Below are 14,959 nucleotides of genomic sequence, written 5' to 3'. Positions count from 1 at the left end.
AAATTTAGTTTGTGAGGAAGAGAGGTTTATGTAAGAGAAAAGGGGACCTCTAGAGGGAAACTTCCATATGACATACTTATTATTCTTGTCATTAGCTATAGGTACTTTCTGAACACATGGGATTAATGTAATTCACATTTAGTCAGTTTGCCAGGGCAGACACAAAGAGTGTTGTAGCATGCCATCTGAAAATTCCACCTCTGTGGCATTCCAGCTGTATACATCCCTTCTCTCTCAATTATCCATTTTCACGTGAATAGACACAGACATTTTGCCCAACATGGCATGTCTACCTCATTACTGCAGGATGAATGATACTGTGTGATTCTCCCCTGGGGCTGAGAGATGGAATAGATGACTTCCCTAAATTTGCTATATTCCAAGGAGACTTTGTATCCCTAGGTTTCACAAATATTAAATCACAAAGTAATGTTGATGCTGAAGGGAAAGCAAATTATCACAAGGCTGGAGAGTTTAATGATACCTGCAGGTTGCAACTATTTATTTATTTTTGAGATAGAGTTTTGCTCTTGTTGTCCAGGCTGGAGTGAAGTGGCGCAATCTCTGCTTACTGCAACCTCCACATCCTGGGTTCAAGTGATTCTCCTGCCTCAGCCTCCTGAGTAGCTGGGATTACAGGTATCTGCCACCACACCTGGCTAATTTTTTGTATTTTTAGTAGAGACGGGGTTTCATCATGTTGGCCAGGCTGGTCTCAAACTCCTGTCCTCAGGTGATCCACCTGCCTTGGCCTCCTAAAGTGCAGAGATTACAGGCGTGAGCCATCATGCCTGACCAGCAGGTTGTAACTTCTTGACTGTGAAGGGCATCACAAAATCTTCTTTTCTAACATAAAATACTGATGAATTGGCTGGGCATGGTGACTCAAGCCTATAATCTCAGCACTTTGGAGGCCGAGGCAGGTAGATCACCTGAGGTCAGGAGTTCGAGTCCAGCCTGGCCGATATGGTGAAACCCCATCTCTACTAAAAATACAAAAATTAGCTGGGTGTGGTGGTGGGTGCCTGTAGTCCCAGTTACTCGGGAGGCTGAGACAGGAGAATTGCTTGAACTCGGGAAGTGGAAGTTGCGGCGAACCGAGATTGCCGCATTGCACTCCAGCCTGGGTGACAGAGTGAGACTTTGTCTCAAAACAAACAAACTAACAAAAAACTGGTGAATTTTTGTTTGCATCTGTCTAGCTTTTAAGATCTTTCTGAACCCCAGATGACTGTTAGATTAGTCTCCTCAGTGTCCTGGGTCCTCACCAACTGCTTCTCTGCAGCACTCCTTTCACCTAGAGTTCCTTTCGTTCATTCACTTTCATATGTTTGCCATGCAGTTGTAGTAAGTAGAGGGGACTTATGCAAAGTCTATGCCATCTAAAAACTCAATGTCTAATGGGGGAGATAAACAAGGAAGGGGCTGAGATAAGTAGATATAAAAGAGGGCACTATGGGAATACATGGTAGTGAGGTGGGAAATATAAATGAGCCGTGAAGGCTTCCCAGAGAAAGTACTGTCCAATCAGTGACAAGACAGACGAGCAGAAGTGAGCCAGATGAGAGATGGGTAACATGAGGTGGGTGAGGCGGATTCCTCTAGAGAGAATCTCATTCTGCCATTCAAATTCATCCTAAAGGTCCAGTTAGAGTCTTGTCTTCCCATCAGGCTTTTTCACTGGTCTCTTAATTGACATCATAGGAAAGGTATCGTTTTCCTTTCTCTATCTTTTCCTCACTGATGAAGGTCCCAGGGCTCTCCTCAGTTTTGGTGGCCAGCTGATAGGAAGATACAACCTTGAGAGAGGAGACACAGCCCCTTTAGCTATGGGCCTAATTCACGTGCTTCAGTATGGTTCATCAGATATTATGGGCCTAAATCCATAGTGGTACCTTATTTTCTGTTTGCTTATTTATGTGTTTCTTTATAAACCTCTCAGGGGGAGTATCACAGATGTGGGGTGGGATTTGGTCATTTCTGGGTGTCTTAGTCAAATGCCATACAATAGCACCCCTTAAACTGCAGTCAGACGTGTAACATTTCCCATAATTTGAAGCTGTTTTTGAGTGAGAAATCCAGAAGAAAAAGGTTCATTAATCCTCTAGTGTCTTCCACTTTCCTTAAAGTCTATATTGTCATGTTCCTTCTCATTAAGCACAGCTGCTAGGCAGCTGCTGGCAGCAGTCACAAGAGTTCAAGGCTAGCCTGTGGCCTAACACAAAGAACAGTTGTTCATTAAACATTCACTGCATGGTGGTAAATGCAGAGCACAAGTTTGCAGGGGATGACTGTAGAAAAAAACAAAAGTGCAGGTGAAGAAGGGGAGTAGAGCACTTTTTCAAGCCTCTTCTCAGGTGGCAGATGACTGATTCTAAAAAGGGAGTTCCCATTTTATTTCCAGAAAGTCCAAACAAAAGAAACAACACAGGAGGCCTCATTTTTCTCATTAGGAACATGAAATCAATTTCACTGTGCTGCAAGACATTCAGTTATCCTCTGCTCAAAGCTGAGGAGGTGGGTTTTGCTTTTCTAAAGTGAATTGTTATACTTTGCCATTTGGTATGGAATCACCCAATGCAGTGAAAACAGGAAGTTTATGATATAGAGAATGCTTCACAGATCCACTGAAGAGTACTTCACTGTGATAATCAGCTGCATGGGCTCATTAGATTCTGGAATTACAGGATTTTTTTATTAGAATTTGGTGGTGCTCACTCATTTTGACATTGTAAACACATGGTTGAAGATTCCACTATTTTGGAGATGTCTGAATAATTATGTATCAGTTAATTTGTTCAGGAAAATTGGTCTTATAGGGTAGTCTATTATCAGCCTGTTCAGAAAACTTACTGTTTCCTTCTCTCTAATTTAAGATGTAAAAGTTAGATAAAGCACATCTATAAGTTTAAAGTAACACATCCACCAAAATATGCCCCAGGAGCAAGAGCTTTGCAAGCTTCTCTAACTTGCAAGATATAAGCAATGGCAACTCAGAAAAATATCAGCTGTTGGCTGGGATTGCCTTGATGTCTGCCCTACACATTTTTTGTATAGGTTTCTCTTAAGCATTAGTGTCTTTATTTATATAGCTATTGCAATATGACCACTTATTTTCTCAGTGATACCTATTGGTGGCATATGATTTTGAAATAATTTCTATCATTCACTTTTCTCCATTTCCTGAAATAATTAGGCTTACTGAATTCTCAGGTCTCCCCAGTATATCCAGGTTCATGTAGTCTGTAAGGATCTTTCCCATCATTTCCACATTTTCAAAATTATACCAAATTAACAAGGAAGGGGCTGAGATAAGTAGATATTAATAGAGGGCACTATGGGAATACATGGTAGTGAAGTGGGAGGTATGAATGAGCAGTGAAGGCTTCCCAGCGAAATTACTGTCCAATCAGTGACCAGACAACCAAAGAGAAGTGAGCCAGATGAGAGGTGGGTAACAGGAGATGGGTGAGATGGATCCCTCTAGAGAGACTGTCATTCTGCCATTCAAATTCATCCTACAGGTCCAGTTCAAGTCTTGTCTTCCCATCAGGCTTTTTCATTGATCTCTTGATTTTGCAAGACAAGCTCAAATAGAGAACTCCATGAAATTGACTTTCTCACCCTTCCATCCCTCTATCCATATTTAATCTTTTACTACTCTGAACCATTGGCAATGTATTTCCTCTTCTCTGTGGTATTTATTATCACTTTGTTCCTTGCAGTATAGTTTTTGTGTTCATGTCTTATTTATATGATAGACTTAGGCCTTCTTAAGGATTGACATTATGTTGAATGTGTCTTTATATTATTCATAATATTTTAAAGTCTTCTCCATCTACTAAATTTTCAATTAAAATTTGTTGAATCGGCTGGGCTTGGTGGCTCACACCTGTAATCCCAGCACTTTGGGAGGCCAAGGTGGGAGGATCACCTGAGGTTGGGAGTTCAAGACCAGTCTGATCAACATAGTGAAACCCCATCTCTACTGAAAAATACAATAAATTCGCTGGGTGTAGCGGTATGTGCCTGTAATCCCAACTACTCGGGAGGCTGAGGCACAAGAACTGCTTGAACCCAGGAGGCAGAGTTTGCAGTGAGCCAAGATTGTGCCACTGCACTGAAGCCTGGATGACAAAGTGAGACTCCATCTCAAAAAAAAAAAAAAAAGATAGATAGATAGATAGATAGATAGAGTTGACTAAATGACTGACAGTAAAAGAAAAAGTGGGATGGTCTTTTTAGAGGCAAATAATAAAGCAAGCAACCAGTGGAGGTCACCGTCATTCGTTTTAAATATATCAATTCTCGTTTTTAGTTTTCGCTAGTATAAGTACAATGCCTCTCAATTGTTTTTTCATGAACATAGAGTCACCAAGCAGACATCAGATGAAAACACGTAAATTGCCTTTCTTGACGGGTTTGCTCCTCAGTAGTTTCCATGGCACATTCCAGGGAATTTTGGAGAGACTGCAGCTGATTCAGGGTTTCCTTCAATAAAAACCGAGTTACGAATTGTTCCAAATTGGAGGCTTCTTGGTAGTCCTAAGAGTGACAAAACAAATGCAATTAGAAGTATGGTAGAAAAAAACACCCAGGATTTCTTTTTTTCTTTTACCATGTACTCATCAATCCCTGATTGATCCTAGAGAGAGAAGGTGGAGAGAAGAGAAGAGAAAAGATCTGTTGAGCCCTGGAGGCTACAGCATAGCTCTCATCCACCCACCAGGAGATGAATAAAAAAGCTGCAGAAATGACTGGAATATCTTGCCTTCCAATGTACCTGCCTCAAGATTAAGAAAAAGGACAAAACCAGCAGAGTTGCAAAATAGATGTTTGTAGAAAAGAAAAAATAACTATTCAGGGGGAAAAAAAAGATCAGAATGTGACTAACTCAGGGTTTGTTCTATGTCTCATTTGAATGTTGACCATGCCATCATATATTTTCTCTATTACCAATGAAGTGCAGCCACGTTTCAGCAATTGGCTTAATTCACTCCTGATGTATTTATTATGCTTGATCTGTACTGTGCTGAAGACAAAGAAAATTATGTGTAGTTTTTTAAAATTCAGAAAATGTTAGGCTTGGAATATTTAAACAGTTTACTAAATCTGCTTATGTCTCTCCCTCAGTAACTTTACCTGAGGTTCATTGACAACTAACTTCTAGGACAGCACCTGAGCCACAAAAGCAGCATTCACTGAAACAGCCCCAGGGTCACTGCAGAGGTCACTGCAGACTGAATAAATGTACTTGCCAAGCTTACTCAAGGTAGATGGGTGAACTCTGGATGGTACCACCTGCTGTGCTTGTCTTCCTAAAATCTCAGGGAGAACCAACAAAGAAAACCAGATTGGTGTGGAATAACATGGTGACAGGGCCATTCTTTCAGGTCATGGGACCGCCAGGGAAATCTGATTTTCTAGAGTCTTGAGTGGAAATGGTATATTCAAGTTCAGTCAAGGAAAAGATTTATTCGTCTCTGTCCCTAAACAAAAAAATTTTATGGCTGAAAAGACAAAACACAAAATGACTGACAGTGATAAGATAATACCACGAATCGTGATATGCTGGAAAAACTTAGGGCATAGTTATAAACCCACACAAATAAGATTTAGGTACCTAACCTTCCTGGTTCTCAGCTTTCCCACTTATAAATCACTAAGTAACTCTGGCATACATTCCAACTCAAAAATATTCTGTGCTTCTATCAACTTTAATTTAGGAAGAATTGGATTATGGCCTCCTGATATAATTTACTTTGGAAGTTTTGCTAATAGAAGAATAATGTAATAGCATAGAAAATCTCATTTCTTTCTCAATTTGAAATAGTAAAAGGTTTCAATCATCAGCCTCTTTTTAAGCCCATTCATTACAGGTGAACAACACAGTAAATTTTCTTATTTACTGTGATGGCTAATATTGAGTGTAAACTTGATTGGATTGGAGGATGCAAAGTATTGTCCCTGGGTATGTCTGTGAGGGTGTTGCCAGAGATTAACATTTGAGTCAGTGGACTACGAGGGGCAGACCCACCCTCCATCTGGGTGGGTATCAACTACTGCAGCTGCCAGCGTGGTTAGAATAAAGCAGGCAGCAGAGGATGGAAGAGCAGATTTGCTAAGTCTTCTGGCCTTCATCTTTCTTCTGTGCTGGATGCTTCCTGCCCTCAAACATCAGACTCCAAGATCTTCGGCTTTTGGACTTTTGGACTTACACCAGTAGTTTGCCAGTGGCTGTCAGGCCTTTGGCCGCAGACTGAAGGCTGGACTGTTGGCTTCCCTACTTTTGAGGTTTTGGAACTCAGACTGATCCACCACTGGCTTCCTTTCTCCTCAACTTGCAGACGGCCTATGTGGGACTTTACTGTGTGATCGTGTCGTGTGAATTAATTCTCCTTAATAAACTCCCTTCATATAAACATCTATCCTATTAGTTCTGTCCCTCTGGAGAACCCTGACTCTTACATCTACCACATATAATAGTCCTATTTAAAAATTAAAAATTGCAATGTCTTTAAACTCCATATAAGAAACTAACCATAAACTAAACATAACCATTTCATGCTTATAATAATCTTTAAGAGTTTTGGATGAGTTAAATCAAGCTAAAAATATTCCAAATATTTAATATTATCTCATAGCTTGCTATTTATTGGTTAAAAAAAGCTTCAAAAAATTTTCTCTGAACGAGTTTTTAAAATTGAGGAAGGCTTTTCTTTTAGGTTGAAAGAAAATGTGATGATAGAAAAAAAAGGTGTGTTTGAGTCTTTTCCCACAGTTATTTCCACATCACCAATGAATATTTTAAAAAATAAAATGTATTAAAATGAAAATAAAATATAATTGCAAAATCAGGGATTATGCCAACTATTTTTGTATCTCTGTATATACTATGACTAATATAAAACAAATGAGAAAAAGTTTTATACTTATTTGTAGACTGCAGTGAAAAATGAAGAAAGCATACATTTACTGAGCAATAAAGCATAGCATTGTCCTTATTCTTTTCTCATTTAAATGTTAAATATTTGTCATGTCAGAATTATAGAAAAGAGATTTTAAAAATTATAGTTAGCCATTTAAAACACTCCAGGCATTGCAATTAGGTTTCTGCTTCTTTGACAGAAAGGTCATGTCTTTTATTTCTGTATCCCTTATGGTGGAGTAGAGGTTTGTTCATACCTGATTGTTTGCAGATACACTCCTAACTCTAAGAATTTATTCCATTTGTTATTGTGTTCTTACATATAAATATTTTGTTGATGTTAAAGTTAGATAATTAAGAAAACTTAAAGTCAGGCAATTGGCTACTTATCATTGCTCCACCGTAGCAAATCAGAAAGTTATTATTAGGTTGACCCTCTTATCTCACTGTGATGAGAGTTTGTTAACCTTACTAGTGACTCTGTAGGTAACATTCAAAAGTGGCAGAACTCAGTTGGTTGATACCTTTCTTTGTTATAAATGTTGATGCCTTGACATTGAGAGGGGTGGTGGGTGGGTTTAAGGTTTGGGGGATTACGTTTGAGTCAATTATGAAGGTTTGCTCTTTTATACTACCCCTCATTGATAAGGAGAAAAAAATAACTTGTTTTCTATTATTCCTACTTATCCTTCCAGACTCAGCTTGTAGCATTGTCTCTGTACAGTTGTTCCTTTCCTTAAACCACCACTTCTCTTCACAGTGAGGGAAGAGAGAGACCCTCTCATATTGTTTTATACTCAGTACCTGTTTTAAGAAAAACAAGGAAGTGAAACCAAAGACAGGAAGCCCGGCGCCAGGCCCAAAACTGGGCCTGGGCCTGCCTGGCCTAAACCTAGTAGTTAAAAATCAACTCATGACTCAGAAACTGATGTTATCCATAGATTCCCAGCATTGTATAAAAGAACATTGTGAAACTCCCTGCTCTGTTCTGTTTCACTCTGACCACCGGTGCATGCAGCCCCTGTCACGTACCCCTTGCTCGCTCAAATCAATCACCATCCTTTATGTGAAATCTTTAGTGTTGTGAGTGATTGGCTTTAATGCGACCCCCAGAGCAAATGCCAGAGAAAAGGCAAGTAGGCAAGGCAAAAAAACCTTTATTTACAAACCAAATGTGAGGGAGGGGCGAGGTTCACCAGCCTCCGGCGGTGGAGGCCGACGAAGTCGCTCCGGTGTTCTCGGGCGAGGTTCCCAGGTCGGCACAGGAGCACGGGCCAAGGAAGCTCGCTCCGGCGCTCTCGGGCGAGGTTCCTGGGTCCCACGCAGGAGGAGGGGCCAAGGAAGCTCGCTCCGGCGTTCTCGGACGAGGTTCCTGGGTCCCACGCAGGAGGAGGGGCCAAGGAAGCTCGCTCCGGCATTCTCGGACGAGGTTCCCGAGGTTCCCGGGTCTGCGCAGACGAGGAGGGGCCGAGGAACTTCGCGCCTGGCGCCCGCTGGGAGCGGCTTTTATGTCCTGGGCCCAGGAGTGGGAGGGCAGTGGGCGGGACATAGGCGGGTCAGGGGCGGGGAGGTAGGCGTGGCTAGGCGGGTTCCGGTTTCTCTCCGTCAGAGGTCGGGTTGCGCCTGCGCAGTCCACCCGTGTCTTTCCCGGGCGCGGGAAAGTTGACAGTGAAGAACCCGGAACTGCGCCATCTTGCCTCCGTGTGTCCAAACAGTGAGCTCTTAAAAGGGAGAGAAATTGTGCACTTGGGGAGCTCGGATTTTAAGGCAGTAGCTTGCCGATGCTCCCAGCTGAATAAAGCCCTTCCTTCTACAACTCAGTGTCTGAGAGGTTTTGTCTGCAGCTTGTCCTGCTACATTTCTTGGTTCTCTGACCCCAAAGCAAGGTGACTGATGGACAGCTGAAGCAGCCCCTTAGGCGGCTTAGGCCTGCCCTGTGGAGCATCCCTGCTGGGGACTCCAGCCAGCCTGAGTGACATGATCCAAAGTGCGCTCTTGCGCAGGCAATTGCCCTGGTGGGATGCCTCGCCAGAGCAGCAGGTAGCAGGCCCCTGCAGAGGATTAACACAGTGGCTGAACACCGCCGGCAAGGAACTGGCACTTGGAGTTCCAGACATCAGAAACTTGGTAAGACTAGTCTTTGGAACTTGCCCACTCCCTTTGAGTGGAAGCGTGGCCTGATCACCCACGGCGTGCCTTCATTGGCACTTTGGTGTTGGTTTTGGTTTTGACTTGGTTTGAATTGTTTGAGAGGACTGGTGTTGGGAACTTGCCTACTCCATTTGAGTGGAAGCATGGCCTGATCACCCATGGTGTGCCTGTACCGGCACTTTGGTTTTTGTTTTTGACTTGACTTAGACTGCTTGACACTTTGGTTTTGATTTTGACCTGGCTTGGATTTCTGGATACTCTGATTTTGGTTTGGTGTAAACTGCAGACGTGTGTGTGTGCCCTTTTTACTTGTTTTTTGTTTTGTGGTGTGCGTGTGGTATGAGTGTGGTGTTTTGTCTCAAAGAAGTATAGGTCAGGCACAAATAAGCCCACTCCACTAGGAACTATGTTAAAAAATTTCAAGAAAGAGAAAAAAGGGGGGAGGCAGAATTTATATAAAAATAATGTTATATGGTAAATTCTTGTCCTGAAATAAATTAACTGGTTATTTAAAGAAAAAAATGTTTGCAATAAGTCAGAAAGTTGAGACATGTCAAAAAATTGTCTGCAAAAGTCATAAAAGAAAAAAGTTATAAAAATATTTTATACAAAAAATGTTGTATAATTTAAAAATAATAAGGCCTCCTGAGTACTATTGAAGAAACAGTTTATGTGCAAGGCACATAAGAAAAGTAAAATTTATCTTTGGTAAAAAGATTATAAGGAGGCATAAGAATGTAGATTTTTACCTACATTAAAAGGTTAAAAAAATTATTGTTTTGAAAGTTTAAGCAAGTTTTAAAACGTTAATTGTAAAGAAAATTCTGTGTGTAAACATATTAGCTAAAGTTAAAAAGGTATCATCCAGTTTTTCTGTGAACTGGACATTAAAGTAAAAATGCAACAGGTTTTTCTTAAAGCATCAACCTGCTCTTGAACAAAAATTATAATAGGTTAAAAAGAGTCTATAAAATCTTATGATCAAACATGAAAAATTGGATAAATATGTCTACAAGGTTTTATTAAAATTAAGTTTAACATTGATAACACACTAATATAAAGGTAAAATTTAGCTTATCTGGTATAAAAGTCATACAGGAAGCATTGTTAAACATAAAATGGTGTTTAGCTTTCTGTAGTCTAAAAATGAATAAAGATCGGTGCTAAAGGAAACATTCATTTTACTAGAGGATCATAGAAGTTAAAGACTTAAAACAAACTTTAGCAATTAAGACAGCATATCCAGATGCAAATGCCTGGTTAAAATGAATCAAATATTCCATCTGCACATTAAACAAAAGTAATTGTTATGCTTGTGCACATGGCAGGCCAGAGGCCCTGATTGTCCCCCTTCCACTAAGGCGGTCCTGCAGTCAACCAGGTGTGGGCTGCATGGTAACTTTTTTCCAGGATTCTAGAGCCTGGAGTAATAAGTCATGCCAAGCTCTCTCTGCTATATCCCAAAGTCCCTGTGGGTCAGCCCCCGAGGGCCATCCAGCTTCAGTCTCCCAACACTAAGTTCACTTTGTGTCTCTCATGGCAGGGAGGAGACTTAGCATTCCTCGGACACCTGAAAGGATTCAGTGAGCTTAAGAATTTTCAAGAGCTTATCAATCAGTCAGCCCTTGTTCATCCCCAAGCAGATTTGTGGTAGTACTGTGGTGGACCTTTACTGGGCACTCTGCCGAATAACTACAGTGGCACTTGTGCTTTAGTCCATTTGGCTATCCCTTTCACCCTGGCATTTCATCAGTCAGAGGAAAAAAATAATAATAAGACATTGTAAAGCAAGAGAATCCCCTTATATGTCTTTCAACTCTCACATCTATTTAGATGCAATTGGAGACCCACAAGGATCAGATCAATTTAAAACTTGAAATCAAATAGTTACAAGATTTAAGTCAATATTTTGGTAGATGACAGTCAATAAAAATGTAGATTAGATAAACTACATCTATTACAACCAACACAACAAGCTTTTCATGAGTTAAAAAGATAAACTCATGTTGGCCCCAGCCCTGAGGCTACCTGACCTGACAAAACTCTTTACACTCTATGTGTCAGAAAGAGAAAAAATAGCAATTGGAGTTTTAACCCAGACTGTAGGGCCCTGGCCAAGGCCAGTGGCCTATCTCTCAAAACAACTAGACAGGGTTTCCAAAGGCTGGCCCCCATGTCCAAGGGCCCTGGCAGCAACAACCCTGTTAGCACAAGAAGCAGATAAGCTAACGCTTAGGCAAAACCTAAACGTAAAGTCCTCCCATGTTGTAGTAATTTTAATAAATACCAAAATACACCATTAGCTAATGAATGCTAGACTAACTTAGATACCAAAGCTTGCTCTGTGAAAATGCCTGCATAATCATTGAAGTTTGCAACACCCTAAACCCCGCCACCTTGCTCCTGGTGTCAGAGAGCCCAATTAAACAAACTGTGTAAAAGTATTGGACTCAGTTTATTCTAGTGAGCCCAACCTCTGAGAGCATCCTTAAACATCTGCAGACTGGGAGCTGTACATGGATGGGAGCAGCTTCGCCAGCGCTTACAAAGTGACTCTGAAGAAGATGACAAGCCCTGCTCCAGTCACACTCGGAAGCTGACTGGTCCATGCATGGCCAAAACATGAGGAAACTCATCGTGAGACTCTTTTTCCTTAAAATCTGGACTTGTACAGTAAGGACTTCAACTGACCTTCCTCAGACTGAGGACTGTTCCCAGAATATACATCAAGTCACTGAGGTATGACAAAAGATTGCTACGGTCCTATTATTTTATGGTTATTATAAGTGTACCGGGACTCTAAAAGAAACTTGTTTGTATAATGCTATTCTATCCAAGGTGTGTAGCCCAGGAAATAACCAACCTGATGTGTGTTATGACCCATTTTAAGTCTCTCATGATCACAGTTTTAAAAATAAAATTAAGGACTGGTCCTTTTCTAGGTGATACAAATAAAGTAATAGCTAGGACAGAAAAAAGAGGGGTCTCCAAGCATATCTCAAATGTAATGCTTGTGTGACCATCAATAGCAATTGGCATAACATAAGATGCAGTTCTTTAAATTAAAAAAAAAGATTTCATGGCAGGAAATAAGTATATCTGCCATAAATTAAGCTCATGTGCAAATGTGTGTAATTACTGGTCTTGTGTCATCTAGACTACTTAGAAAAAGGATGAAAATGATCCTGTTTAGTTCCAAAAACGAGAAGGCAGCCCTTCCTGTATGAGTGGAAACTGCAACCTCTTAAAATTAATAATTACAAATCCCTTAAACCCAAGGTAAAAAAAAAAAAAAAAAAAAAGGAGAACATGTATCTCTGGGCATCAATAGGAAGGACTAGGTCCTAGAGTAAATATCTTAGTAAAAGAGGAGGTTTGTAAATGCTCTCCAGAACCAGTATTTCAGACTGTCTATGATAAACTAAATGCGCCAATACCAGAGACTCCAGGAAGAAGCAGAAATTTGTTTTTACAATTAGCCGAGCATGTAGCCCAGTCTCTAAATGTCACTTCATGTTATGTTTGTGGAGAAACTATAGTAAGAGATCAATGGCCATAAGAAACCCGAGAATTAGTGCCTACAGACCCAGTTCCTGATGAATTCCTGGCCCAAAAGGGTCACCCTAATCATCTCTAGGTTCTAAAAGTCTCAACTATTGGACAATATTGCATAGCTAAAAAAGGAAAAATTCACTCATTCTGTAGGATGACTTAGTTGTCTGGGGCAAAAACTGTATAATGGTACCAAAAAAACAGTTACATGGTGGAGTTCCAATTACACAGAAAGAGATCCATTCAGTAAATTTCCAAGGTTGCATACTGTCTGGGCCCACCCAGAATTCCACCGGGACTGGACTGCCCCCACTGGGTTATACCGGATATGTAGACATAGAGCCTACACTAAGCTGCCTGACCAGTGGACAGGTAGTTATGTTACTGGCACTATTAAACCATCTTTCTTCTTACTGCCCATAAAAACAGGTGAATTCCTGAGCTTCCCTGTCTATGCTTCCCATGGCAAATGAAGTATAGCCATAGGTAATTAAAATGATAAATGACCTCCTAAAAAATTATACAATATTATAGACCTGCCACTTAGACACAAGATGGCTCATAGGGCTACTGGACCCCCATTGACATGCTCAACCGAATCATATCATTGCAAGCTGTTTTAAAAATCATCACTAATAAAACCGGTCAAGCCTTGACTATTCCGGCCTGTCAAGAAACTCAGATAAGAAATGCTATCTATCAAAATAGATTGACTCTCAACTACTTGCTAGCAGCTGAAAGAGAGGTCTATAAGAAATTTAACCTTACTAATTACTGTCTACATATAGATAATCAAAGGCAAGTAGTTAAAGACATAGTTAAAAATATACAAAACTGACACATGTGCCCATACAAGTGGAGCACGAATTCGACCCTGAAGCCATATTTAAAAATTCGTTTCCAGCATTAGGAGGATTTAAAACTCTTATAATAAAAGTTATAATAGTAATAAAAACCTGCTTACTACTCCCTTGTTTGCTACCTCTACTTCTTCAAATGATAAAAAAGCTTCATCACTACCTTAGTTCACCAAAATGCTTCAGCACAAGTGTACTATGTGAATCACTATCAATCTATTGCACAAAAAGACATAAGTAGCAAAAATAAGAGTGAGAACTCCCACTAATAAAAAGTGAGAGTCTCAAAGAGGGAAAACAAGGGAAGAGAGAGACCCTCTCATATTGTTTTATACTCAGTACCTGTTTTAAGAAAAAGCAAGGAAGTGAAACCAAAGACAGGAAGCCCAGCACCAGGCCCAAAACTGTGCCTGGACCTGCCTGGCCTAAACCTAGTAGTTAAAAGTCAACTCATGACTTAGAAACCGATGTTACCCATAGATTCCCGGCATTGTATAAAAGAACATTGTGAAACTCCCTGCTCTGTTCTGTTTCACTCTGACCACTGGTGCATGCCGCCCCTGTCACGTACCCCCTGCTTGCTCAAATCAATCACAACCTGTTCATGTGAAATCTTTAGTGTTGTGAGCCCTTAAAAGGGACAGAAATTATGCACTTGGGGAGCTTGGATTTTAAGGCAGTAGCTTGCCGATGCTCCCAGCTGAATAAAGCCCTTCCTTCTACAAATAAGTGTCTGAGAGGTTTTGTCTGCGGCTCATCCTGCTACAACAGGATTAGGAATACATCTTTCCACTTCTATGTATTTCTGTGACATTTCTTCCCTACCTAGCATATAGAAGTTTCCATCGTGATATTGTGATCTGTTCATTTGTCTCTCTTCCCCATTTTAGGCTAGCTCTTTAAGCACAGGGATTATGTCTTATTCTTCTCTGCCTCCAGCGTACTCAGAACTAAACTGCCTCACAGCAGCTGCCCCATAAATGCTTAAGAAATATGTGAGAAACCAGGTCCCACATGGAGAGTCAGGCACCAGAGGGAGTGTCCAAGCTCTGGGAAGTGCTCTTGCCACTGGCTAGTCACCAGCTGCCTCCCCCTGCATCCAGCCTTTGCTGGTTGTAGACATTGCCACCTAGCTTGCCCAGTCATGTGGGCTCTGCAATAAAGAAAAATACAGCTTTGTTCTAACAGACTGTTTGTCCTCATTTTATTTTCTGGACCATTCGTTAGTCTCCTTCCCTTCTCTTATTCTGGATCTCAAGGTTTGAGACTGCAGACCCAGGTGGCACAGATCCAATCTTCCTTCCCTTTTCTCAGATATGCAGCAGATGTTCCTTTGGAAGGCAGTGGCAAAAGAAGCAGATGGAAAATTAAATAGATAACAAGCTGGAAAATGTCAAAGCCTGGCCCTTCTAATTCTCAACAAATGTGTTGGTTGTGAAGGTACAAAAAGAGATTTTTTGCATTCTGAATT

At 40.8% G+C, this 14,959-nt stretch overlaps 1 protein-coding gene across 1 annotated transcript in view; it reads right to left on the bottom strand.

The window, feature by feature from the left end:
• NECAB1 (N-terminal EF-hand calcium binding protein 1) overlaps positions 1–14,959 on the bottom strand; it is a 192,794-nt gene that overhangs the window by 35,258 nt on the left and 142,577 nt on the right. The window contains exon 6 of the mRNA XM_033202507.1: positions 4,409–4,545. Within this exon, the coding sequence (XP_033058398.1) occupies positions 4,409–4,545 (137 nt within the window). The remainder of the gene's footprint in view (positions 1–4,408; positions 4,546–14,959) is intronic.

This window comes from Trachypithecus francoisi, unplaced genomic scaffold (assembly GCF_009764315.1).
Source record: "Trachypithecus francoisi isolate TF-2019V2 unplaced genomic scaffold, Tfra_2.0 Lachesis_group7, whole genome shotgun sequence".
NCBI classification, from domain to species: Eukaryota; Metazoa; Chordata; class Mammalia; order Primates; family Cercopithecidae; genus Trachypithecus; species Trachypithecus francoisi.
This window is presented reverse-complemented; position numbering and strand designations above follow the sequence as displayed.